The 26,422-nt window shown below is 54.5% G+C and overlaps 6 protein-coding genes across 6 annotated transcripts; 3 read left to right on the forward strand and 3 right to left on the reverse strand.

Moving 5' to 3' along the window:
* Positions 1-2,874: 2,874 nt before the first annotated feature.
* Positions 2,875-4,945, reverse strand: PG994_001047 (globin domain-containing protein; the record flags this gene model as incomplete). The annotated part of the gene is made up of 3 exons (XM_066852456.1): positions 2,875-2,970; positions 3,006-3,374; positions 3,440-4,945. The coding sequence occupies 3 exons, from the start codon at positions 4,943-4,945 to the stop codon at positions 2,875-2,877; spliced, it is 1,971 nt and encodes a 656-aa protein (XP_066720597.1).
* Positions 4,946-5,754: 809 nt separating this feature from the next.
* PG994_001048 (heterokaryon incompatibility protein) lies at positions 5,755-7,836 on the forward strand (the record flags this gene model as incomplete). The annotated part of the gene is made up of 3 exons (XM_066852457.1): positions 5,755-6,387; positions 6,489-7,385; positions 7,501-7,836. 3 exons carry the CDS (start codon positions 5,755-5,757, stop codon positions 7,834-7,836), a joined length of 1,866 nt encoding a protein of 621 aa, XP_066720598.1.
* Positions 7,837-7,995: 159 nt separating this feature from the next.
* PG994_001049 (MFS transporter) lies at positions 7,996-10,091 on the reverse strand (the record flags this gene model as incomplete). Its single annotated transcript, XM_066852458.1, has 5 exons — positions 7,996-7,999; positions 8,067-8,695; positions 8,776-8,789; positions 8,851-9,400; positions 10,047-10,091. The coding sequence occupies 5 exons, from the start codon at positions 10,089-10,091 to the stop codon at positions 7,996-7,998; spliced, it is 1,242 nt and encodes a 413-aa protein (XP_066720599.1).
* Positions 10,092-10,410: 319 nt separating this feature from the next.
* On the forward strand, positions 10,411-11,362 carry PG994_001050 (uncharacterized protein; the record flags this gene model as incomplete). The annotated part of the gene is made up of 4 exons (XM_066852459.1): positions 10,411-10,636; positions 10,760-11,089; positions 11,154-11,216; positions 11,277-11,362. 4 exons carry the CDS (start codon positions 10,411-10,413, stop codon positions 11,360-11,362), a joined length of 705 nt encoding a protein of 234 aa, XP_066720600.1.
* Positions 11,363-12,490: 1,128 nt separating this feature from the next.
* On the reverse strand, positions 12,491-15,785 carry PG994_001051 (uncharacterized protein; the record flags this gene model as incomplete). The annotated part of the gene is made up of 7 exons (XM_066852460.1): positions 12,491-13,064; positions 13,132-13,280; positions 13,348-13,498; positions 13,533-14,848; positions 14,899-15,450; positions 15,505-15,591; positions 15,657-15,785. 7 exons carry the CDS (start codon positions 15,783-15,785, stop codon positions 12,491-12,493), a joined length of 2,958 nt encoding a protein of 985 aa, XP_066720601.1.
* A 2,912-nt stretch (positions 15,786-18,697) lies between these two features.
* Positions 18,698-21,156, forward strand: PG994_001052 (kinase-like protein; the record flags this gene model as incomplete). The annotated part of the gene is made up of 5 exons (XM_066852461.1): positions 18,698-19,030; positions 19,083-19,202; positions 19,257-20,051; positions 20,100-20,348; positions 20,398-21,156. The coding sequence occupies 5 exons, from the start codon at positions 18,698-18,700 to the stop codon at positions 21,154-21,156; spliced, it is 2,256 nt and encodes a 751-aa protein (XP_066720602.1).
* Positions 21,157-26,422: the final 5,266 nt, after the last annotated feature.

Here is a 26,422-nt window from a genome sequence, read left to right on the forward strand (position 1 = left end):
CGACGACAAAAAAAAAGCAAGCAAGTAGCTCGAGCGTCGAGACACGCAGCAAAACAACTGGTTCAGATATCTCGCGTCAATCGAGCCACCGCGAGATCCCGCGGCGGGGGAGACTCATTCCCATGGTAGGTTTAAGCTTTTCGCGTTGGCAGACCATCTACGGTAGGGATATATATGGATTTACGTACAGCTTTTTCATTCAGCCCTCACCGTTGCGTTGCCATCAACCAGGTTTCCGGTGTCTCGCGAAAATCAACGACGCAGCCCCCCTTTCATCAATCGTCCGATGGCCACTGCATGAAGTACCGAGCCCATGTGTATATATACATTTGTACAATTCAAAATCTCCAAACATGACATTCCAATGACGTGGCGGATACATCGCAGAGACTTTCCAAACCTCTCTCGGCTTCCTTCCTTCACTGATGGGACCTGTCACACCGATCGCGTTACCCAAGATCCTAACAATCCGGACTGTGTACACGATCTGGCGGTGTAACCAGCCAACTAGGACACTAGATGAGGAAAGTGTACCCTTTGTTGGTCTCCTACGAGCGAGCAAAGTCAACCTAAGGGACCGACAGTCAGGTCAGCTGGCGATGGGGAAAGTGTGTATCTATACGTCCTGGCGTCACCGAACAAGGAAGATGCGTAAGGTATGTCCGCCGATTCGTGGATAAAGATAACAATGACTGTCTACCTGTAATGAGTATGTTGTTGTAGTCAATCTGATACGTCAGGTCAGGTGCTCTGTCCCCAAACTGATATAGGGGCTTGTCTATATCAAGACGTGCATGGCGGAAGCCGATCCTGCTGCATACGGCCGGCCGGACTCCATGCCCCGGCAGTTGCCCAGAACGCACTATACAAGGGGCAAGATGCACTCCTGGTCGTATTGCTGCAACACACACCAGCATTACGGTCGTTGTCAACCTTACAGGCGATCGCATTCCGCATACCCGGTTTGAAATGCGTTCCCAAACCTGGGCAAAAGCTCTAATTATCCAGGGAGTCCAGTCGATCACATCTCACTTTAACAACACGAGCTGTTGCGTTGGGGGGTCAATTAGGAATCGAAATGGGCTGCAACCACCCCCTGTCGGACTATCCTGGCCGTATATAGCTGAGCTTGCTTTTCCTGGTACGTATGGCTTCATGCACGTTGCTGCTTTGGTCCAGACCCTACTACCAGCCCTGCCATCATACATCAGGAAGAGATAGCGAGGTATGGTGAAAAGAAAAACACTTCATGATACTTATCTATGGCACACCGGCCCGACTAAGGTTTGTATATACATCATATCATACATGGATGAACGAGAGAAAAAGTGTTGCAGGAGTGACACCCTCGGCGGTGAATCGAGCAGTGGCTTGGCTGATTGGTCCGGTTCGGTTCCAGGCTCGGAGTATGCCCCTATTAGCTAACCAGCAGGCAGCCAAGTTGAGAAGATTGCTTTTTCTACTTTTCTTTCAAGACCTACGTTTGAATGCGCTGGCTAAAATGGAACGACATGTCAGTAAGAAGCTTCTTCGGGCTTCCCTCCTTCTGGTGGAAGAAGGATGTCGAATACGACATACATGCATATCCCCAGAATGCATGCCATGCTGCAGGGCTGGTCATGGGTTCATCAGTACAAATATGATATGATATGTATCATTTTTGTGCCACTAGCTTCTGGAAGAAAAGATAGGGCAAGAAGCAGTACAGGAAAGAACAGTAACACACACCCAAGATACTTGTCCATTGACTTTCCACATGCACCCACCCCCTATCTATCTAACCTTACGCCTTTCACCACTAATACACGTCAGCGTAGCTACCGAGACAAAGAAAACCCCTGTGGAAATTCGAAGAGGGGAGGTATGGACTCGATGCAGGAGGAAACGCCGTTGTGCAGCCCTGCCGAGGGGAGAAAGCAAGGGGGGGAGATGCCAAAATCGGACGAATATGTGTGGCTCGGCGTGTGTTCCGGTGGCAGTAAATGTTTTCGCCACAGGCCTATACATACATTACGTACATCTGCCCTTTTCTTTTCCTAACTCTCTTTCCCCCCCTTTTTCTTTGCTTCTTTCTTTCTTTCGGTCGAAGCGGTAGTTGTTTTGATACGACTAAAACACAAACATACTTTTCCCCATCGCCAATGCAACTAAGGCACAATAGTTTGGTCTCCTAATTGCATTTGGTATTGTTGATTTGTTTTGATGGTGATGAGGCGGTCTGTCGGTCCGTCTTCCTTCTTCTTCTTCCTCCTCTCGCATGTGGCAAGTGGGCTCTCCACCGTCATCGATACCGCTTCCGCCCGTCAGTCACTGACCCTAGTTGCCGTACGATAATAGCACGTGGTGCGCCGCCGCCTGTACACCCGGATCCGGCCGCTCGGTCATGAATTCTCCACGGCGGTAGACCACGCACCTGATCCCGGTCTTAAAGGGGAGATCAACTGGTCCTTCGACAACACCATGGTGGAGATGACGGCGCGAAGGGCAACGGGAGAACAGAGACTTTGCGTCATTGCACCACGAAGTCAAGATGACAAGACATTTATTGGTTCAGGGGTATCGCAACATGTAAACAAGCCCCCGCCTCGACGTTGGACTCATACCTTAACACACCCCTAGTTCACATGAAGAACAACCAAAAGTCTTGAACTGATCATGGAGTTCGTCGAAGGTCTCCAACCCCCCCCCGCCCCCCAAAAAAACTTGCACACGGGAGACAGAAGCAATATACGAAAATAGGAAGTTAAAGGCCATACATACGCCCAAGTGGAGAGGAAAAGGGGTAATAGTTGACAAATGGGCACTCCATGTCCAGGTCCCAGCGTGTGTCTTAACCACCGCCGCCCACCATCTAACAAAGTGTCATCCCACCCATCAGATCTCCAGCTCGACGACATCCGACGCGGGCGTGACCGAGCACGTCAACACCGTCCCGTTTGCTTGCACGCCCACCCCCGCGACCGCGCCGCCCTGAGCCGCGCCGCGCAGCTCCCGCACGCCCCGACGCGGCACCCGTAGTCGGGCGCGAGGCCCAGGGACTCGGCCAGTTCCAGCAGCGAGACCGGTTTGTCGCGGGACCACGTGGCCGTCCTGCCGGACTTGGCGAAGCGGACCTGAGCCGTCGCGAGATCTCCCTGTCCACTGTTGTTCACAGCGGAGAACGACTCGCTGCGGATGTTGGCCGCCGGGATGCCGACCTCGGCGAGGCACGCCTTTACCGTCGCTTCGAAGGCGGTCGGGCCGCATACGTAGAAGGTTGACATCTTGGCGGGGACGTCGATTTCGCCCGCGCCTAGGACGTTCCACTTGCTCGAGCTGCCCAAGATCGCCTTGAGCGTCTCGCGGTCGGCCGGCCGCGATGCACGGTACATTTGCTTTTACCATGATTATTATTATTATCGTCCTCGTGGATCCCCAGCCCACCAAGGCCAAGCTCGACCTCCTCCTCTTCGGCTTCCTCCTCGTCGTCTCCAAGCCCGCCGGTCAAGAACACGTGCCGCTCCAGCGGCACGGCCCTCCGCCGCAGCAGCAGCGCGAGTCCCGCGTCGCGCCAGAGCGCCAGATCCCCCGCCGACCGCGCCACGTGCACCCACAGCGCCGGGGTGCGCGCGAACTTGGGGTGCAGCGCGTGGGCCTCGAGCATGGCCGCGACGGGTGTGAGGCCGATGCCGGCCGAGACGTAGACGGGCCGCAGGGCGACCGGCTTCGTCCAGTCAAGCACGAAGCGGCCCGCGGGCGAGCGCGCCGCCAGCACCGTGCCCTCAGTGGCGTGGTCGTGCATCCAGGCCGAGGCGCTGCTGCTTGTTGTTGGTGGTGGTGTCGGTACGGATGCGGCGGCGGCGGCTGCTGCGCCAGGTGATGTTGATGTTGATGAGGAGGAGGAGGGGGGTTGATTGTTGCGTTTGATGGTGAGGCGGTAATACGTCGGTCCGTCGCGCGTCGCGTAATTGGAGATCGTCCAACTGCGCACGTCGTCATGGCGGTTCCCCCTTGAACTGGAGGATGCGGTGGAGGCGGAGGACGGAACCCGCACAGAGAGGAACTGGCCCGGGAGGTAGTTGGCCAACGGGGCGCCGTCGGCGGGCTCGAGGTAGAACGACTTGACATCCCCGAGCTCCTGCACGACCCTCGCGACGCGCAGGTCCCGCCAGCCCTTCCAGGCGTTCTTGCCCGTGTTCCGCCTGTCCTCGATGGCGACCTTCTTGGCGGCCAGGAACTTCTTGTTCATGGGCAGGAGGAGCGCGTGGTTCGCCAGCAGGTCCAGGGTGTCGCTCGTCTTGAGCGAGGCGTCGAACGCGATGCGCGAGATCATGGCCACGCTCGGCTGCTGTTCCTGCTGTTGTTGTTGTTGTTGTTGTTCTTCGTCGTCCGCGGCGGCTCCAAGAGAAGAAGAAGGGGGAAGGGGAAGGGGAAGAAGAGGAAGGCTCTCGACCACGACCTCGTTGCCGGGATGCACGCGCCCGCCCCGCAGCACGCGCATGTAGACGCCGACCCGGCCGGACTCGGCGAGGGGGCGCAGCCAGCTGTCCTTCTGGCCGCAGCGCCACGACACTTTCTGGCAGGGGATGCGCGCGCCGCAGAGCTCGAGGCGGACGTCGGGCCCGACCCGCCACACCTCGCCGAGGTGCATCTCCGTCTCGAACCGGGGTTCTGCCATGCCCGTGCCCGTTTTGTATCGCACGGTGATGTTCTCGGCCCAGTGGCACCAGTCCCAGGCCGCGCGGTCGACGCCCAGCTCGGAACACCAGTAGTCGTAGTGCTCGGCGAAGAAGATGTAGACGGGGCCGTCGTGCACGGCGGGCTTGTTGCCCACTACCCCGGTCGCGTCGATCTCGATGTAGTCTGCGGGCGAGGTCAGGGGCTCGTGGATCAGGGATGTTTTCATTTTCATGAAGCCCAGGTCAAGCTCCTTGGGTATTGAGCGGCTGACGGCCACGACCTCCATGGTTGTTGTCATTGTCAGTTTTAAGGAGAATCCTTTTTGAAAATTGACAACCTCACATTTAGAAGAGATTTGAATTAGAACATTATGAACCTTTGCTTGAGCGGTTGATAAGTTACCTCTGGGACAGCTGCTTTTATCAACCTTGTTCTGCCTCCGTGATCTCGGGATCGGCCTCGGGGTTCCACCTCCGGATCCGAACATTCGGCCATTTGAGGGAAGCTCCAAATGAAAGCTTCAATTAGCGTATCGGCCGAGACATTCTGCCTCGGCCGACAGCCGCATCTCATGGTAATGGTGGCATACACGCAACTACTTATAAACGATGAAAGCCAGGTGACATGGCTATTTCCTGTTCAGGGCTTGAGGCAACGAGGACTTGGTAGGAGACACCTGGGCTGGAAATTTCAACAAGCATGTAATGTAGTTGCCAGACCAATTCTCGCAGAGTCTTCAGTATCTCGCTGTCTAGGTCTACGATGTAGTGGCTGACCAACGAAAGGGGCTGGGTCGCGTCCAAGCCGACTTGGCGTGTGTGGCAGTGCATTGATTGTAATGATAAGATGAAGGTGAGAAAGCAATAAGTCCTCTAACTTTCTTTCCATTGGCTCGCATGTAATATCGCGAGCGAGGTGCATTCTCTTATGCAAGTGAGCGGAGCTTGTGTTCAGCTGCCAAGTCTCGCGATGCGCCACCACCACACCATCCGAATCCGGGGAATATCTCCATCATAAAGCTGGGGTATTTAGCTTCCCACAATATAACTAACACCTTTAGAATGTTCATCTGTGTTATGGTGGTATATAGTCATAATGGCGTTCCCAGGACCCTATGGATATGAGCCGCTGTCCAAGCCCAACGACATTCGCCTTCTGGATATTCTCCCCGGCGCCACTACCACTATTGGGGAACCCCCCTCCATCTCACTACGCACCGCAAACCTCTCCGACAGCCAGGACTTCGAGGCCCTCTCCTACGTCTGGGGCGACACCAATAGAACCGAGGAGATCTTGTGCAATGGCCACTGCGTCAGGGTGACAAGGAACCTGCGCGACGCCCTCGCCCAGCTGCGCCTGCCGGACCAGCCCCGCACGCTCTGGGCCGACGCCCTGTGCATCAACCAGGCAAACCTGGACGAGAAGTCGCGGCAGATCCTCATCATGCACCGGATCTACCAGGCATGCCGGCGCTGCGTGGTCTGGCTGGGCCGGGCGGACGAGCACACGGACGCGGCGCTGGACATGGTGCAGCTTTTCGCCGAGCTCGTCTGCCGGAAGGTGAACGTCTCCACCATGGAAGAGTTGGATAATCACCTGAAAGTGGCCGGGTATGATCTCATGCAAGCCAGGGAGACTGGATATTCGGAGCTCCTACCGCCGAAAGACTCGCCGAAATGGATTTCGCTCTTCAGTCTATTGTGTCGACCGTGGTTCACTCGAATCTGGGTAAGACAAATAGATACGTCCCGATGATATGAGTAAGACCAGCCTCGAGCACAAAACAGAAAAGTTCTAACACATGTCTTTTTCATTTTGGGTTGCTCTAGGTCATCCTGGAAGCCTTCTTCTCGCGCGAGCTCCTCTTCCACTGCGGCGCGCGGCCGTGCCGGTACTCGGCCCTGTACTACGCGGCGGACTGGATCCTGAACAACGGGCAGCCGATCACCTACGCGACGCATTTCGCGGGGCCCTCCCCGGGCCCGCAGGAGCACGGGGTGACCCGGTTTAACGTCATGCACACGCGGTCGGACGCGGACGCTGACGAGGAGCCGACGAAGCGGCTCGCATACCTGCTGAGCACCTTCGAGAAGTTCCGCGCCACGGACCCGCGCGACAAGGTCTACGCCCTCATGCACCTGCCCGCCTTCCGGCGCGAGTACCCGGACATCGTGCTGGACTACCGCTTGAGCGCAGGCCGCGTCCTCGAGCAGGGCCGCGACTTTCAGATGCTGACCCGGATCGACCGGGACCGCACTCAGTATCCCGACGAGGCGGCCCTGTGCCTGCCTTCCTGGGTACCACGCTGGCACCGCACGGATGCGAGTCCTGTTGTTTCCTACAGTTGGTACAGGTTCATGTCTGTCAGCGGCAAGTCTGAAAAAGCCAAGGCGGCGCAGGCCGTGGGCCTGTTGGCACCGCCACTGGACCATTTTTCTTCTTCTCTTCCTCCTCCAGCAAGAAAGGAAGGAGGCACAACAATCATACCGACGAATGCCGTACTCGGCGTAAGGGGCTTCGAGTTCGACGTGGTGCACGACGTCTGCGAGCTCGAGTTCCGGGGCCGGCGGGTCCCCGACGAGCACCGCATCCCGCTCTTCCGGACACACACGGGGCCCTGGGAGCGGTACCGCCCACAAAAAGCGGCCGAGGATCCGTCACCAACTCTGTCGACAATCCCCCTCCCAAGAATGCCCCTACGCGACCGAGCCCGAGGTCGTCACCGCGTACGTCATGGCGCTCACGGCGTCATGCCGCGAGTACCGCGGCATCTACGCGCTCCGGTGCCCCGAGTCCAGCTACGCGCACCACGCGGCCGACTTCGTCGCGTTCCTGACGTAGGCGCGCACGCTGCTGCGGCGAGAAAACGGGGAGGTGGGCGGCGGCGGTGGGCTGGTCGACAACGCCGGCGGCCTGGACGACAACAGCAAATTGCCCCCGGGCGACTTCTACCCGCCCGGGCTGTACGCGGCGGAGCGCCCGACGCTGCTCGACGCCGACGCGCGCGAGGTCGCCGAGATGTCGCGGCGCTACAGCATCATGGCGTGGAGCTACAGCATGGGACGGTGCCTGTTCCGCACGCGGCGGGGCTACCTGAGGACGGGCCCGCGCGACGTGCGGCGGCGCGGTCCCGTTCATCCTGCGGCCGCGCTCGGGGGACGAGGACGTCGACGGTGATGATGACGACGGGTACACGCTCATTGGCGACGCCTACGTGCACAGGATCATAGATGGGGAGCTCGTCAAGGGCTGGGAGGAAGGGGAGGCGGAGCTTGACTTCCGGGAATTCCGTATCCATTAATGGGATGGAAGGGTTGACACTAAGTAGTAGCATGTCTAACTGAAGGGGGGTGCGCAAACCAGCCCAGAGAGCCAGCATGGCTGCTAAGCATATGAACACCACCAACGGCAGCATCTGGATACCAACCACCTCGGCCATAACACCGAGGCCAAACGGCAAGAGCGCGGCGCCGACCTGGCCCACCAACGCGACCACCGAGACAGCCCTCACATGCAAATGCCGCGGCAGCAGCTGCACCAGCAAAACGATGGCCGAGGGGAAGAGCGGGCCAAGACAGAACCCAACCAAAGCGATCAAGACGATGGCGGGCGTCGCCGACTCGGCCGACATGGGACTCAAGGCGAACAGGACGTCGAAGAGAATGGCGCAGGCGACGTAAACGGGTACGGCGCGCCGGACGCCAAAATTCTCCGTCACGAGGCCTAGCAGCAGGCGGCCGATCGCCATACCGAGACCGAAGGCGCTTGAGCAGAGGCTCGATGCGTACAGAGACATGTGCCGGACCCGCTCCATGTAGGCCACAATCCAGCCGGTGATGAGGGACTCGGTTCCGACGTAGACCAGGAGGAAGGATGCACAAATCCATATGACACCCCGATACCGTGGGGAAGTCCTTACTCTTGACTCTGAGGGAGGCGGTGAGATGGCGACGTTAATGTGCTTGTTGTAACTCTTCGCATCGTCGGAGCGGAATGCGGAGGTCATGATGATCAGTTCCAAGATCGAAGCAGCACCCTATGTTGTAGCCCCCATTAGCTGTTGTCCTGGAATATGATAAGATGCTATGATTTACCAAAACGTAGAACCATTCGTACCAGCGCCCCTGCCCCTCGTGCGAGATCAGGGTGCCAGCCAGAAACGGTCCCAGCCCAGCCCGGCCGAGTACGCACCATGCAGCATGCCCGACGCGGCGCTGGCGCTCTCGAGGTCGCCAGCCCAGGCGCAGACGGAGCCGTCGACGACGCCGTGGCCCAGCGACCCCACGACCCACGCGGTGAGGACGATGGGGAACGGCGGGTGCAGCGCGACGACGGCGGCCATGGCGACGTGCATGAAGGGCCCGAAGACAGCTATACTGCGGCGGCCGTGCCGCAGGTGGAGGTGGCGATTGAGCTGCGCCGCGGCTAGGTACCCCACGGGCGCGGCGAGGAAGAGTAGCGAGACGTGGGTGTCGCTCAGGCCGCCGTAGTCGGCTTGGACGCTCGAGAGGATCACGCCCGTCGTGCTGACGAACATGCCGAGGACCGCGAAGCAGTACATGGCCGCGGTCAGCTTGAGCGCATTACCGCCATCGTCTTGTGGAATTGACGCATGCGCTTCCAATGCTGCGGCAGCACCGCCTGTTGATTCGGTGTCCGTTTCTTCATTGCCGCCATTACCGGATGTTGCATATCGAAGCTGGGGGTCGCGGTCGCACCCGCTTCGTCCGAGACAATGGGACTGTTCCGTCCTTCATTCGCACCATCGTTATTGTCAGCCAACAACGGATTGGACTCGGTTGATTGATGCAGCGGTGAAGGTGATGGTCGACGACCGAATAGCCAATTGAGATTTTGAATCCCCATCACGAGGAAGGTTGTGCTGGGCTGGGAAGGATGCAGATTAAATGAATGCAGTGACAATGTAGCAGTGGGCTTGGTGGTATTGCGTTGCAGGCCTAGCCGCTGGACCTGGCTGGGCAGGAGGGGGCTCGTCCGCAGGGGCTCGCGCGAACACAGTACTGCGGAATGTTCCCGGACCCCAAGCACCCCAAACATACAGGGGGAGCTTGGGGGGGTAGGGCCTGTCTTTAGCGTGCCAGCGAACCTTCTACTGCAGCAAACTGCATTAGTTCGTCAACTCCTGTCGGCCGGCTTGTACTTCCCGACCTGATCTATCAATCCTTATCAACACTCTCCTGCGTTCTTCCAGCTGCAATGCATGCCAGAAAGTCACACCACGAACCGTGAACCGAAATGTATTGGTCCAATTTGGCTTCCATTTGGTGTGACATCTAGACAAGCGCCGGCCCCTGGAGAAGTAATAAATGCAGGAGCCATTCCAAGCATGCCAGCTGTTGCTGATGCGACATGGACAGAAGACGCACGACGAGCCAACTGCTTTGTCCGGAAGACTGCAGCTTCGCTACCATGGTTGGGATCATCTCATTACATGAGCTCCGGCTAGGTCTGGGAATAGTACGTCTTTAACCGAAATTTGGCAAAAGCCCAGGTTCTAGTCCCAGGTTCTATTCCCAGGTTCTGGTGACTCCAACCTTGTGCATGCCGTCAGCAATAGGCCCTTGGCATGCCACCGGCAAATAGGCCCCATCTTGTGCCTACTTATCTTGGCCATCGCCGATCCTGTTCTCTAGCTCCGACCTGTCTGGGACCGTTCGCATTGTTTCGACCGAAATCTTTGGAGCCATAGTTGCCATTTGCAGTGGGCGACGACTTCCGAAACCCGAAGCCATGGAGCCCCTCTCTCTCCTCGGAGTTATCGCGTCCATCTGTTCGATCTTCAACTCTGGCTCCGACCTGGTCAAGAAATTCCGCCAGCACCGCAAGGAAAGGAAGGAGGCCAAGGAGAACAAGGCCCTGAAAAGATCCATACGTGCGAGCCGTGACCGGCACCGGCACCGGCAGGCCTACGACGACACGGCCAGACTATTCAGCCAAAGCTTCCGATTCGAAGATGGTAGGTCTAGCTCCAGCGTGATGTAGCCGGGAGAGGGGACTGGCTGCTTCCTCCTACCGCCCTTTCTCTATTAGTTGAGTCTGCTTCTGACTGACACGGACCGCACGTGGGACGAATGTACAGACATCTCCAAGTCGCAATTCGAATATACCGTGATCAAAATGCGGAGATGGATCGACCTTGCGTTGGTGTCGAGCAGGGACGACAAAGCCATCATTTTCCCGCAAGCATCTCTGCTTCGTTCCATGTCCGCCGAGATCCAGTCCAGCATTATGAATGATCTCGCGGGCCTGAGCCAGAGGATGATGCAAGCAGGAGCAATTCGAAGCATCGGATTTTGTCCCCCAAGTACCGGATATCCTCCCCCGACTATCCGGAACGCTTCGTCCTTCTCGGAGTACTTGATGACTTGGCCAGTCATACTAGATGCTTCTCAATCTGGTATTAATTTTGGTCAGTTTTTTCCCACCTTTTTCTATCCATCTTAGGAATATGTGTACTGACTTATACAACTCAGGCCAAAACCCTGCTTGTGCACAGTTCTGCACGCGCCCCGATCTTTCAATGGACTTCACGACAGGTGAATTCAGATGTAATGGGTGCCGCTGGAAAGGGATACTATGCAGTGACGTGCTTCTAGATTCCTCATGCGACCTGAGTCGATATGCTGTGGCCTTGTCACACGCCAGCGGCCGGACCAGCAAGTATACATGTCGGCTTCAATAAACAAAATGTCCATAGGTGGTAATGGAGATGGCATATACCAAGTTAAAACCGATGTGTGGGAGATCAATGTTACGCTCATATCGCATTGGAGAGTTAAATAGGGGGCACACGAGCTAATATAGCACTTTGTTGTTGGTTGGCCACGATTGCTCACGTTGTGTAACAGTCACACAGCACTGCCGAAGGTAGGCATAGAAGGAGTCAAGGCTCTCCATCCTCCCTCAGCCCGGCGCATAAGCAGCAAATCGGCGTGCTTTCTTGTCGCGCGGATCGGCCCGGAGTCAGGGGCATATTGTTGAAAAGGTTCCAGAGCTTATTGGGTAAAACGCGTCAATACCGGGGCGCATCCGTCTGGGTCTATCCTATCTCTTCGGGTCTACGCTTCCCCCCTCTCCAGAACTGATCTTTCCCGAATAAATTGATTATTGTTGAAGATGGTTGCCGCATCCGACATAGACACATTCTTATTACGTCGCGTAAGGCAGGAAACGGGTGTCCAATTGACTTGCCCCTAAGTACACGACGTATTTGATGATTATGGAGTATTGAGTCTCTTATTACAGACTGCTTAATACGGATTGTACCACTTCGTATGGCCGCAATAAGGGTCATGGGCTACACTATCCTAGCAGGGGCACACAGTTTACTAACAGTCTCTTTTGTTTCTATATAGATTCTTGATGACGTTTCTTTGTATAGGTAGTTTCCTTCGTTCCTCCAGGTAGCAATTCATTACCTACCGCTTGCTCAATACTATCGCCATACATGCTGCCAGGAGCTCTCTGTGATGCGAAATCATACTAGAGTGATATCAATCTTCTCGGCTTTCTTAACCTGCGTCTCCAACAAGCTTCCAACCCAAACACGTTGATAGTGACCTGTAGCCTCTTCAGGAAGAGGCTTGACGACCATGACGTATAGGAGTCTATCATTCCTGGTTCCTTCATCACCCTCTCTCCTGACCGACGACAACGCATTTGAGGTCCTTGACTCGGAGAGCCCATTAGTCCCGTCGTCCATGGTGACCGCTGTCAAGGTCTTGCAAGTAGAGTGAAGAGATGCCCGTAGGGGTAGGTGTGTGCATTCACTGAACTCTGGCCCTCCAACTGTCTGGGAGGACCACTAGACTTATATACCTAGCGGCGACCTCGGCGCTCTGCAGCCGGGTATCAGACCCTTGTCAGGTGCAACCCTGACAACCGCCTTGTTCCAATCAACCTTGTCCGCCACCGCGAAGCCGCACGCGACGGCCCGGAACCGCATCGCCTTCCCGTCCCGACTGTGCCGCAGCGACTTCTGGCCCGCGAACGGGTTCCCGACGTTGTCCCCGCACCAGTCGGTCCGGTCCCACGCGATGTCGAAGTAGCCGATCTCGCCGCGGTAGGCCATCCAGGACCACGACGGGACGCGGACGCCCGGGGGCTGCGCGATGCGCGCGAGCCGCGCGCACGTGTTGGCCCGCTTCCAGAGCAGGCTGCGCTGCAGGTACTCCTCGAGGACGCCGAACTCGGCCCGGGTTCGGTAGGCGGCCCCGAGGCGGCTCTCGAGGCCCAGCAGCGCGACGGCGCGGTCGGACCAGTGGGTGAAGGCCAGCTTCGAGTACGTCTGGTACACGTGCTGGAACATGACGATGCGGCCGGCGTTGAAGTACTGCAGGGCCGACTCCGGGAATTGGGGGTCGCCCATGAGGGCGGCTTTCTTACTAATCATAGTGTGTTAGCCTCTTGTCCGTAGACAAAGATAGGAGTTGGGCGATGGGGCGAGCATACTTTTGCAGTTTCCCCAACGTCTCGCAATGAACCCCTTGTCCGCACTCCCAGTACATCTGCGCGGAAGTGAAGTGTAGTGTCCTTCTAGACAGCGCCCTCTCCTGGAACACCCATCCTCTGCTTTCCAGAATCGACTCTTCGACGTGGTCCTTGAAGTTGTCAATGTTGCGGCAGAGATACAAACTTGGAACCACTGGAGGTAGTCAAGGCCGCCACCTTTCTGGACATCCGAGGCTTTTTGCCGGTGGGGTCCCCCGTGAAGCCCTTGATGGACGACTCGGCGGAACTGGCAGCCAAAGTGCAGTACGCAAACCGGAACACGTCGCCCATCTTCTGCGCTTCGGCCTCCCAGTCCGCCCTTGTCGCCCTGGATGATGCAGATGGAATTGATCCAGAGGTACCGGACCCCGAGCTGGCGGGTGACGGTGACGGTATCTCGGAAACTCTTCGGCAGCCGATCGAAAGCGATGTGGGCTTTAATCGATTCGATCGTGTCCTTGGTAGTGCAGAACTTCTCGTAGTCCCGCAGCTGGCCCCAGCAGTGGCTCAGGGCGATGTACTTGGCGTCGAGTGGCCCGGCGGACGTCTCGACGAGGCGCGGCACGTCGTCGCCTGGCGAGGTGCCGACGTCGATGGCTCGTGTCGGCATACGGGGTAGTTCGTCCCCATCTCTCCACGGGTCACACCCCTGGTGGTTTTCGTCGCACGTGTCTCGCCACGCTCGCATGATCTCGTACTGCTGGGGGCTGTCCGTGCCAGGTAGGTCGGGGTAGCCGAGATGCGAGACCGCTTCCACGTCCGGCTGTGCCGCGCGCGGATCCGCGTACATTGAAAGAACGAAGGGGTCTTTATTGACGCCATCTCCAGTAGAGGCGATCCTGAATTCGGAGCCGACCCGCACAATGCTGCCGGGCTGCTTGTCCCGCCCCAAGCACGACAGCGCTTCGAGGATAACTGCGCAAATACCGCAGTCGCCGGACTTCAACCGCAGTTGGTCTGGGTCGAAGGGTATCTCGGACCGCGGGGACACCAAGTCAATCGTACTGCACTCGGCACACTTTGCAGTACTGGCTGCTTCTGGTGGTGCTGGTGGGATCCAGTCCGCCCGCCGGAAGAGAGCTCTGGCGAAGTCGTTGTCTGTGGATGACGCCCAGCGATCATTCAGATCGACAACTTGCTCAACCCTGTATGTCTGAGGATGGGTCGAAGGCTTGTGCGCCTCAGAGTCTTGTCCAATATCACCTGTGGCCCTTCGTAAGAGGATCGTCGGGCCTTCGGTGTGGTCACCCTCCTCTTCCTGGGGCAGATTGATGCCGGAATCCTTCCGTCGGTGGCCCTTCTCGCGGACAGATAGACTATTGCCCATGCCAGTACGAGGCGCGATTCTTTGACCGCGGAGATAACTGATATTGCCGCTTGCACGAGCTTGAATGTCTATCATGCTGTTCCATAGCTCTTCGGCTGAAGCGCGGGTGACCTCTCCTTCGGCCTGGTCCTCTGTGCTGTGTGCGTCTAGGTATTTTACCACCAATAAGCGGTCTCGTACCAGCCTCACGATATCTTGAGTAGCCGAGTTTGCCTTGGAATGATTGAGGATCTTGTTCATCTCTTGCCTTGCAAGAGGATGGACTTCTGGGTGGCCATCCTTGTCGTCGTGCCAAAACTTATCCATCGTTCCGTCCCGCTTGAGAATGTTGGGCTTGAGATTGTTGAGATACTCTGCCCGTGTACAAGCCAGATCGAAAACTCCAGAAAGATGCAGCCTACGGACCAGATGTCGTAATGGCGAGATCGCGGCTTGTCCTCGACGAGCTGACGTACCTCTGGCGGCTCGTACCTAATGGTGCGGCTAAGGTTGCTCGATCCTTTCGTCCGTATGTTGGTCTCCTGAATGTGAAACTTGGACAGACCAAAGTCCGCCACGACAAGACGGCCCCAGCGGCCGTCTTCTTCTTCGAAATGGAGCAGGTTTTCAGGCTTCAGGTCACCGTGGCGGCAGTTCTTGGAGTGCAGGACGTGCAGAGCACCGGAAATACTGACCATCTGCTCCAAACACCATGATACCAACGGAGCCCTTTGCTTTGGGTTCTGTTGGATTTCGTCATTTCGAATCCAGAACTGGCCGAGGTTCCCACCAGATGCCCAAGGGAACATAACGCAATGGTGAGTGCCTCTCTGGAACATTGCGATGGGCTTGATAAGATGCCGATGCGGTTCCATAGCCTCGATGGTCCGGAGGTTCTCGCTTTCTTTGTGAAAGTTGTCAACAAGATTGTCGTTGAACTTTTTAACCTCCACGATCTGAGGCTCGGCTTGACTCTGTTCTGCATTAGTGTCGCTCCTGTGAAGTAGCATATGGTGGGTTTCTATTACCGAGTCATGCCCTTGACGGCTTCGTGAGTTGTCGCATAGTTGAAGCTTATACACATTGCTGAAGGTTCCTGAGTCTTCGGGGGTACACTCCCGTTATTGTCAGACTCGATAGAAAGTAGCTGTAATCAATGCTGATAAGTTAACTTTTCGACCTTGAATTCTGGGAACTTTGCAACCAGGAACATCCATTGGTTATCGACAAACCAGGCAATGAACCGGTCATCCCACTCAACCTCCTTCCCATCTTCCTCCCCCACCATCCTCCTCACCTTCCTCCCCATCTTCTTCGTCGTCTTTCGCGGGTGCGTATATAGGCTCGAATGCGGGTAGAGGGGCACTATCGAGTGTCCAAGTCTCTTTATTGAGAGACGAAACCCCCGGCACACTGCCATCATCGGGGGTCGGGTGGGCATCTACAGGCAAATCGGCATCGCTAAACCCGGCTTCTACAAGCCCTTTAAGTAGTGCAAGGCCATTGATCCAGACAAGTGTCAGGAATACCCGTTTACCTCTGGAGAGACTGAATTCTCTCAATTCAGGTGTGGGTTCAACCTTTGCCTCCCTTAAGCTTGCGTCGATCTTTGCTTCGGTTAAGAGAAGCTCTAGCTTGTCTTCGGGAGGAACTTTCCGCCTCCGAGAGTGTTGGCAGTACGTCGGAGGTTTCGCCTTATTTCGCTCCAAAGATTCGGTTGCTTGGCCTTTCGTCGCTTGTTTGTCGCCATGATATCTAGTGAGGGAAAGTGAATTGCTGGCTTAGTAATGGTGGCTTTCAGTGTGATGCGGTTGTAGACCGTGTTGACCTAGATGAATCTGGTGTGAGTACAGACAGGCCAGCCCCCTTTTGACAGTGCGGAGTGAGGCCAAAAGGGTGCCTCCAATACTAAATATAGCGCATTGGCTGGACTACAACTACAGGGACATAGAGCCCGCGTTGGCACAGGCCGCTTGCCAGATGTTGGTGCTACGAAGATGCCATCGGAAGCAGGCTGGCAGGTGCACACTACCCAAAGGTGGCTATCGTAACAAGCCTTTGGGTGGCCTTGGGCCACCACCAGGATGGTATGCCCATCTGCTCTAATTGGAGACCTCATCGTCTAAAGATAGCCATTTCGAGGGCAGATGGCTGCGAGGACTGAGTACCCTTCTAATCCTTGGTCATATCTCCTGCATGAGAGACTGGATGGATGCAACGCGACATGCGGCTGGCCGCCTTCGTTTCTCGAGTCCTTTGCCCTTGAACTCTGCATTAGTACAATCAACTCTTAGAAAAGGGCAGCGACCAATACATTTGATCAACTTGTGGAATTCCAAATGGACCAAATCTAATATCTTTACAATCAGGTTGGTAGACTAAGATACTGTAGCAGACCATGCCGTCAGGACTGAAACCTATTGGGAAAGCCTCCCAGCCAGTTAATGTATGTATTGTTCCGTTTCACCCCCTCATCAAAGGGTTTCAGCAGCGGGTGATGCTTTGTCAGGTTGACTGGTCACCGGTCGCCTGCATCCGGATGAGGAATTGGGTGTGAACACCGACAATTTATCGCAACTAATCAAGCGAAGAGGAAGGGCGGAAAACAACCAACCGAAGGGGGCAAACAACCAACCGAGGGCGAAACAATTAACCGAAGGGGGCTTAGACATCTACTTGCCCGCCCAGCATATGCATGCCATAGCCCGCCATCACTCTCGGAAAATGCCAGCTTACCCTTTTTCCACTTTCCTTCGAGTCCGAGCCGGCTACTCTTTTTGTCTTTGCCACACGTTGACCCGAAAAATATATGTCCTGCTGGAATCAACACATCGCTACTTCGCTTGCTCGTCATTCAAGCTCCCTTGCCAGGAATCAACACTATTTCTCCTACTTCTCCCATTCATTCCATCGCCCATCATCAAGACAATGTGGCAACCTCCGATTGAAGGTTGCTCGACACGAATCGTACGAATACCCCACAAGCTCGCCAGGAACCACCAGCAACTCACCCTAGCATTGAAGAGGGTTTTGAATGATGGAGAAGACTTTTACTTCGAAATGAGGTGTGATATCTGGATCATCCAAGTGTACGGGCCCAAGGCTCCCGATGTCGAAAGCACACAGCAGTCAACGCTTGGCAGTGATGCCAAAGGGCCCGAGCCTGAAGTCAATAGGGGAAGAAACGATGAGATCACTGTTGTGTTGTTGATCGGCATTCAAAGGAAAGCATTCAGACCTCCAACACTGCGCGATCCAACTGACCGGACTTGTGCACACAGGACTTGGGTTGTTCAACCCCAGCAATGGAAAATCTTTCTGCGAGGCGTTTGGTGTTAGCTCTCCACGGAGAATGAGAAGTAGGCCTAGATGGTACCTGCAATACAATAAATTTCAAGAATCAAAGTGCCAGTGCTGTGAACTTCATTGCCCACGCCCGTACCCTTCCCTTCGCAAAGATAATATGATGATTCATTTTTCGGTCTGCAGCTTATTGCCTCTCTGGCCTCTTCTCGTTTCGAGGCAGAGGCTTGTTGCATGAAACGCACATCTGGTCACACGCTAATGCATGCAATAACACCACGACCCCTGACTGTTCAAGGCGGTTGCTGCCACAGCCTGATATACAGGCAATTAGAGCTTGGCTTTACGCCCCTTGGCATATAGGCTTTATACACATACACTTCGTAGTTTTGATCTCCTCGTGACGAGTAATTACCGCGCCATCGTGTTAATCCACTGACAATGCTTGAAGTCCCACCGCTCCTGTCTTCGTCTTCGAAGCCTGCGTCTTCTTCGGGTCCGCCTAACTCCTACCACCATACACAACGGCAGACCACTTACCCCAAGGCCCGCCGTCTTAAACTGAACAACACAACTAGCAATCGCCTGCATCATGAGGAAGGCTCATTCAAGTTGACTGTTCAGTCCGCCGAATGGGGACCAAGGGCTCCCAAACGAAGAGGCCGACTCTGATTCTGCCTTCACCGCATTGGAAAGCGGCTTCTTAGAGTTTCGCACAATACAAACAGTCACTGACCTGGGTCTGGGGCGTTATGCCCAGAGCAAGTGCGAAAGTACTCTTTCCCTGAGAGCAATACGCGAAAATCTTCCGTGAAGAGTGTAAGCAAGCAGCTTTGGAGGGCAATGAGGATGGCCAATTATGGCGCTGGCACGGATAAATTTCTACCCCACGATAAGCTATTTTCCATCGTTAACAACATGGCTATACAAAGCATCTTGACGCAGACTTTCAAGACTGAGCAAGAAAGGAAGAAAAACGGAGAGCGGCTTCATCAGATATGCGGCGACGAGCACCAGACAAGCTGCCGCATGGTCCTTACCATACTCGTTATGGAAAGGCGAGTCAAATACATCGATGACTTCATAAACAAGAATATCTACGACATCAATCTTCCCATCAGTCGAGTTGAGTCTGCTGACGACCATTCATTTCGAATGACGAGGGCCGAAGGCAGCAAGTCCGATACCAACTCCAGTTTCCCTGATTGGGAGGACGAGGACCTGGAACGGTTCAGCGACGATCAGTATCGTGTTGTTACACCCTTTCTACATGTTAACAACAAGGAGGGTGTACTTCTACAAGATTCATCCCAAAATCAGGCTTCCTTTCACTGACTGGGAGTGGAAAGAGCGAGGCGGTCATGGCGCGATCTCGTGGGTGAAGATTCACAAAGCACATCACGGCTTCGGCCCCTCATTATTGGTAGGTTTCGTTGACCATGTCAGGTTTTTTTCGCCCTCTGTTAATCAAGAATAGAGCTCTGAGACTGATCCGGTATTTGCGGTCAAAACAACCCGCACAGGGGACTACGAGGGATATACCCGGGAGGTCGGAGTTCTGCAGCGCTTCAACGGTAGTCAGAAGGGCCATCCTCATCTGATTAAGCTCTTGATGGCCTTCAAGCATGGGATGGAGATGCATCTTCTATTTCCTTGGGCTTCAGGCAACCTTTACCAACTATGGAAAGCGAATCCAGAGCCAAAACAATCAAATGAGACGGTCCAGTGGCTCATCAAACAGTGCAGCGGGCTGGCTAATGGCCTGGCAAAACTTCACCGCCATGACTCCTGGCGACAGGATCAGGATGGTAGGAAAGATCAGCTGGGTCGGCATGGGGACATTAAGCCGCCCAACATCCTGTGGTTCGCCTCATTCGACGAACCGACACAGAGTCAGAAGAACCACCTGGTCCTAGCTGACTTTGGCCTAACAATATTCCACTCTTCCTCGGGCAATACGGAGCTCACCACCGCCAACCGGCTACGGGGATGTTCCGGAACGTATAGACCCCCGGAGGTGGACCTTAAAAACGGCAAAATCGTCCAAAGCTACGATATATGGAGCTTAGCTTGCGTCTACCTGGAGTTCATTACGTGGTACCTGCTTGGCTTCAAGAAGACCTACAACGAAACTCTAGGGTCGGACCCTGTCGCCTTTGCTGATTACCGAAGTCTTAGGGATCAGGCGCATGAAGACAAATTTTTCACCATACGTAAAGAGGGTGATAAATCAGGAGAACATGAGTCTGTGGTCAAGCCTGAAGTGAAAGAGGTAGCGCGATCTCATCCCTCAATCCTAACCTGACTAACATGCTGGCAGTGGATATCACATCTACGAGGACTTGAGAGTTGCCCGCAATGCCTAGTGGACTTTCTCGAGTATATACAAAACTACATGTTGCTACCGGTCGCTCTTGACAGGGTAAATATGTCCGGTGTTAACAGACAGCTGGCCATGATCAAGGTCGAATGCGAGGAGAGGCCTGAATATTGTGGTGGCCGTTGCCAAAGCATCCTGAGAGAGTCAGCACGTCATCCGGAGGAGGTTCCTGCTACCGGAATTTTTAGAGTAAGTGGCCCATGCCTTTTGATAAGAACACGTTGTTGACCACTTTAAGGATTCTACCACCACCAATGGCGACGCGAAAGCCGAAAGCTCAGCACATCCTTTCGACTTACCTGGCCCCTATCCCTATAGTGATCATGAGCTTGAGAAGTTTATCAGAGAGCAACTTTCATGCGCAGAATGGATCCCCGCAGATGAAGGCGAGGTTGGTCGCGAGGAGTGGGATAAAGCCCCTGATGAGACGGAGCGCCCCTCCACGGTGGGTGTCTTTATTCCAGGGTCTGAAGAGCACTTTTTGGACCGAGCTTCCCGCCCAAGTCGCAAGTACCACGAGATGCCTCATCTCGACACAGCATTTACCGCTTCTACGTCCGACGAGCCCCAGCTTCTTACACCGGCCGGCTCAGCGGCCATGGCTACGACGCCTGATACCTCTCAATACTTCAGTGACGAGGAATCAAGCAGGGACGGACAATATGAAGGCCATGATGCTCTGACTGCAAGCTATTGCGAATCGTCCGTTCCCGCTAGCTCCTTGCTATCAATGTCGATCTCTCCTGGCACTCAACACACTTCGGTCCCAGGGGCATCTCCGAGCCAAGCGGAACCTGCAGGACCAACAGTCACACGTGTTACCTGTTATGGAGACACCAACGATGCCCCTGCGGACTCGAGCAAGATCCGCCTACAGAATGACAGAAAGAAGGGAGAAGGGCGAAATATCACGGAAAGGCTAAAAGGATACTCAAGCGAGTGTGGGACAAGTTCAAGATACGAGTGGAACGCTACTTTTCAGATGACGAAGCTTTGATGCGCAGAAGCACCTTGGACGCTTGCCAGAGTTGACTACCATGCATTTGCGCCATCCTATCTACGGCTAAATGTTGTTGTCATTGATGCACGGAGACTTGGGAGTTTTGGTCTGACCCGGGAAAAGGAAAATGAATAGGGATACCTCAACAATTTCAGACCAAAGAGAGGAGGCTTCACCCAAGATGTTCCAGGCACGAAGCCCTCTGTATTACGGGCTTGACAGTCTGCAGGTGGAACATGTCATAAATTATTATATAGATTGGTGATATACCACACATTCATTATACAAACTCTACATAGTACGAGTTGTAGGCCCTGGAACGCAATATATATATTTATTGGCTACTAGTGCAACAATCGCACAGCATTACTCTATGACATCGACTTACTGACTTGGAGAACAGCAACCGCCAGGGCCACAGAGATGCGTACGGATCTGAAGCTGCTTCTGCGACTGATGTCTCCCAGCAGCGGCAGCGGCGATGCTCAATGATGGTAATCAGCTAGGGTCTGACAGGAGGAAGTTGTCTTAGAACGCGGCATGACCCAACAGGGTCATTCATGATCAACAGCGAAAAGAATCAACTGCCCTAGCTTCGCGCCTTCATCATTGCCATCTCGTGTTGGGTACGCATCAACTACCTATGAATATATTAAAAATCAAACGGTATCATGTCCTAACAAAGGGGCTCTTGAGGCACCGGACTTCTGCCAAGTACGCTTAAGCGTCTCCTTAGGATATCCGGGATTGGTTGACTAATCACTTTGATAGAGCGCATCATTATCAGGGCCATTGTGCTGCTATTGCGAAGCAGAGGTATTGCCATGACTAGGTCTACGAGTCATTCAATATTACTCGCCGCTGATGTCATTAAATTACGGTTGAGGACGCAGATCAACATCCGCTGCCCGCAATGGGGCAAAATATCGCAAAAAGCAGCACATTAACACATGCAATCCCGGCGGTAACAAGCTTCGCGATGCGGTCACAGCCGGCAGCTTTACCGGTGCCCCGAACGGCCTCCTATCTGCTGCAGTTCAATCAAGCAGATGCAGTAGTGGCAGAAGTGGGCTGCGGGTTCGGATGCGACCCCCACCAGCGGAAGAGGCTCTTCGGAGGCGATAAACCAGTGGTATGTAACGGAAGCAGTCCCACGCCCCATCAGAACAGGGCTGGGTGGGTAATGACGATGATGGGTTATGGGTGGGATAGGATGGGGACGGGACAAACGGCATGATGACATCACCGAGGGCAGAAAGAAACAAAACGCAGAAACAAAATGCAGAAGCAAGACTTGACCCAAATGACGACGAGAGTGGGGGGAAGGGGGGGGGGTCCGGTCTTGCAGAAGAAGGGAAAGCGGGTGTGTTCTTTTCCTTTTTGCCGCCGTACCTAACGCCTAACGCAAGCAGGCAAGGACCCGGCAGTCTGGGCCAAGCAGTTGCATACAGTACACCAGATGCCATCCATGCCTTGGGACGGACGCCGTTGAATAATGCTAAACCTAAGTGGCTACGATCGGTGTAAAAGATACGGCGTATGTATTTATTAGAGACACAATCAGACAATCTGACAATTGCATGGGACATGGCTGTCAACTGGCTTCTTGTCTCGTTTCTGCTCGGCTGGGGCTTTGAGACGGAGAGGGACTAGGGGATCCGCTATGACGGCATGCTCTCCTTTCGGCAGCCAGGAGCTGTGGCAGTGTGGCTTTCGCACCTCGACGCCCCGCGCCAAGCCGCTTGCGACGGCATAAGCTGCCATGAATGGATTCCAAATCTCTGGCCGACAACCAACAGTTGCAGCCAGGTTGCGATCCAGGCCTGGAGTGGTTTCATTTACAGTGCCGCAGGGGAAGGAGGGGACCAACTACCGTGGTGCCGTATTGAAACATTTTGAGGCGAAAATGAACAAGACAACGTAATGGGAGGCAGCAACAGCAAGTCAGAGGGATGGATGTTGCAACACGATTCCACGGCGGGAGGGGGGAAAACGAAGTGCATGCAGTTCGCGCTTCAGTCTTCAGAGGGCGCACGCGACTTAATCTTGAGACACTGTCACCACACACACCGCACCCGCACAAGACTGTGTCTCTCCGTCTGCACCCCCCCTTTTTTTTCCCGATTCCTCAACTGCAAGTCACAAGTAAACTAAAGCGAGTAGCGTGATCTGAAGCGTGATAAGGGAAGAAGCTGTGGATCATATCACAGTCATGCTGTGTGCCATCCCATAGATACGAGGAGTGACTGACTCCTTATCACCATACCCTCTTTCTTCGGGGCAGGAGTCAGAAAAAGTGTGCGCGCGTATCTGCGGACAGCGTACACCGCGTCGGGGGCGCGATGGCGTGCTTGGGAGGGTTTCCGTTCGGTGCGATATTCCGCGCGCCTTCGCTCGCTGCCGCAATACCTCCCACCTCCCAAAAGACAGGAGCAGGCAAGCGATCCAGCCCCTCTTCCTACATACAGTAGATAACCTCTTGCAGGTGGGGCCTTGCGATGTGTGGAGAAGTCGTATGAAAAACAGATCGACTGTTATTTACTTCCCGACTTGTGGCTGGGCTACAGTATCGTGGTGTAATGCTAAATGTATTTTAATATGCCTACGAAAGCTCTAAGATAGGTTCAAAATAGGTTCCGAAGAGTCGGGTGACCGCCGCCCCTCCCTAACGATACTTTGGCCGGACTCCGATGTCAGATAAGTTAAACGTCGCAGGGTGGCCTCCTTTATTGTGACAGATGAGGCGGTGGGAATTGAGTTTGTTCCATCTAGAGAGTTTCTGGGGAATGGGGACATTAGGTTGTTCGGTCAAATGATGTTGCGAACCTCCTGAAAAAAGACCACGATGGCCTCAAGGGCTACACAAGGATCGGCGCTAGAGAGTGGTGGGTTCACGAACCCCTCAAAACTGCAACGTCGTGGTGTGGTGCATAATGGGCATCCTAAGGGTCCAGCCATCTGTACCCCGCCCCTGGCACGCCATGATAACCTTGGCAATCGTGGGGGCTTATCGCCCATATCGTTCGAAAGAGGGTGTGGTGGCGTGCGTGGTGCGGGGTGAGAGGGAAGGAGTCATGAGCATCCGGAGATATCGTGACTCTGAATCGGATGCCAATCCGGATATTCAGACATGCAATTTGTAGTCGGACTATTATCTCCGCTGAACATTCGGATGCCTTGGAATTCAACTTCATAAGCGATAATGCTATGATACCGCAACAGGGTCACGAGCTATATCCTGATTTGAATTCAGAACATTTGATACGTCCCGCCCTAACCTAACCACAACTAATGCCATGGATGACTTTTAATAGAAGGTCCGGCGAGGTCACGGGTCGTGACTGGGGAAGCCCAGAGGAGCCAGGAACGACTATCATTGGAGGGAGCGGTCCAGCCAATCGAGGAAGCCGCAGTAATCATCAAGATTGTAACTGCTCCACGGAGATCAGATCCTGTGATACCCTTCTTAGCTCGTACAAGTGGAATGCACAACACCAACCCCAATGCTTATCTTACCTAAGACCGTACCCGGATGTCGTACAGGCAGCAATTCGCGAAAGCAAACAAGCAATCATTCGCGACTTTACTTGCGCTGCTGACTGTTGTTCATTAGGTACTGCTGCTGCTGCTGGACTGCTGGGACCGCCGTTTGCGATTGGGGGGAGCCGCGTATTGGGGATCTGAATTATTAATTAACATCGACACACATGTAAGACTGTCGGTGTAATCTCATGCGCAACACGCACGCAGGATCGGACAAGAAAGGCTATTTTACGAGACGAACGAGCAAAAAGTTCCCGGTCCGCCACGCGGGCCAGCCATTCAGCCAGCCAGCCCTCCAGATAGTACATATCGGATGGTAGTACAACAGCTCGCGTCTGAGTCGTGTGTGTGTGTGTGTGTGCGGGTCTTCAGCAGACAAATGAGTAGTTAGATGCAGTGACCGGCACACGCGACTGGAGCTAATGATGGAAATGTTAGAAAAGATGATGGATTGAATCGATGAAGGTGTCCGCAGCGGCCGCGTACGACGAGTTTCCACGGAGCTGCTGCCGGACACTGGAGGGCAGGTAATTGGCTGCGGCCGGATCCTCTAAAAATACGGTGTTGCACACGACGGTTGGACTACGTATTCGTTCGTCATCGTGGACGGGTAACACTTCGGTTTCTGACACCTACATTGGCAGCTATGAATAACAAAACTTCACATGGGAGAAATGATCGAAAACAGGGTTGTCCTTTTCTTTGACTAATGAAGATTTTTTTGTTACCCTAACCCATTCGCACTGACGTTGGCAGCAAGAAGCCGACCACGCCGACTCGTTATCCCAATAGGGCAACTGCAACAGTGTAGATCGATTTTATGTAGATGGTGGTCCAGTTTGTATGCAGTGTAAATCACCCACGTTTTCAGTTCGCCCCAAGTAACAGAGCCCCGAGAATAAGCAGAATGGGCCCATTCGGGCGATGATGATCTATCTCTCGAGAGCTTACATACTTCGGCTGCTGCGGCCTACCTCCGGAGGACCACAATTCAAATTACGCCGTCCGATACGAAATGAAAACTTCAACTAGTTGCAAGTTGCGACGTGCGCGAGAGAGGTATTGATGTAAGTTCGTGCGGCGCAACGCGCAGGAAGAATGTTACACGGGTTACGTAGATGAGATGCTAATGTTCAACCAAATGTGGTAATTTTAGAAAGCCGTGTGGCGCGCAAGCTTGATGCAGCCGACGTTTGGGTGGCTGCGTTGAGTATTTTACACACTTATTCGGGATCCGACGTGAGAAAATGGAATGTCCAGATATGGCATCTGCCAAGCATGTGTGGTGCGTCCGGTCCGTATGTAGCCCTCAAATGCATTTTTGCTCCTTGTAAGTGCGGCAATAGCTTCCCGGGGTTCTCATCTCTCAAACCCGCCAAGAGACTGCAGCTCCAGTCCGGACCTGACCCGGACTGACTTCTTTTCCCTCCACTTTCGTCAAGGAGCAGAGTTAAGATCGCGATTTGATATCGCGGGTCTACGTGGTGTGACACTTAAATGAGGTGCCGAAGGTTCACGTGGGGTGCAAGAGACGGAGTCAAATCAATCTTCCGGACCTGATACCGCGATCCTGACCTGACCTGAATGCCCTTTCTGATAAAGCTGAAACTCAAAGCGACAGGAGGAGCGAGGCGGACATAGGTATCCATCGTCTCTCATCATTATGTTTGCTACACGCATCATACGTACATACATACTGTCAGTCAAGAATGCAGGCAAG

The sequence above is a fragment of the Apiospora phragmitis genome (genome assembly GCF_038363925.1).
Source record: "Apiospora phragmitis strain CBS 135458 chromosome Unknown utg000002l:1.0-5516284.0:1.0-5523493.0, whole genome shotgun sequence".
Lineage (NCBI taxonomy): Eukaryota > Fungi > Ascomycota > Sordariomycetes > Amphisphaeriales > Apiosporaceae > Apiospora > Apiospora phragmitis.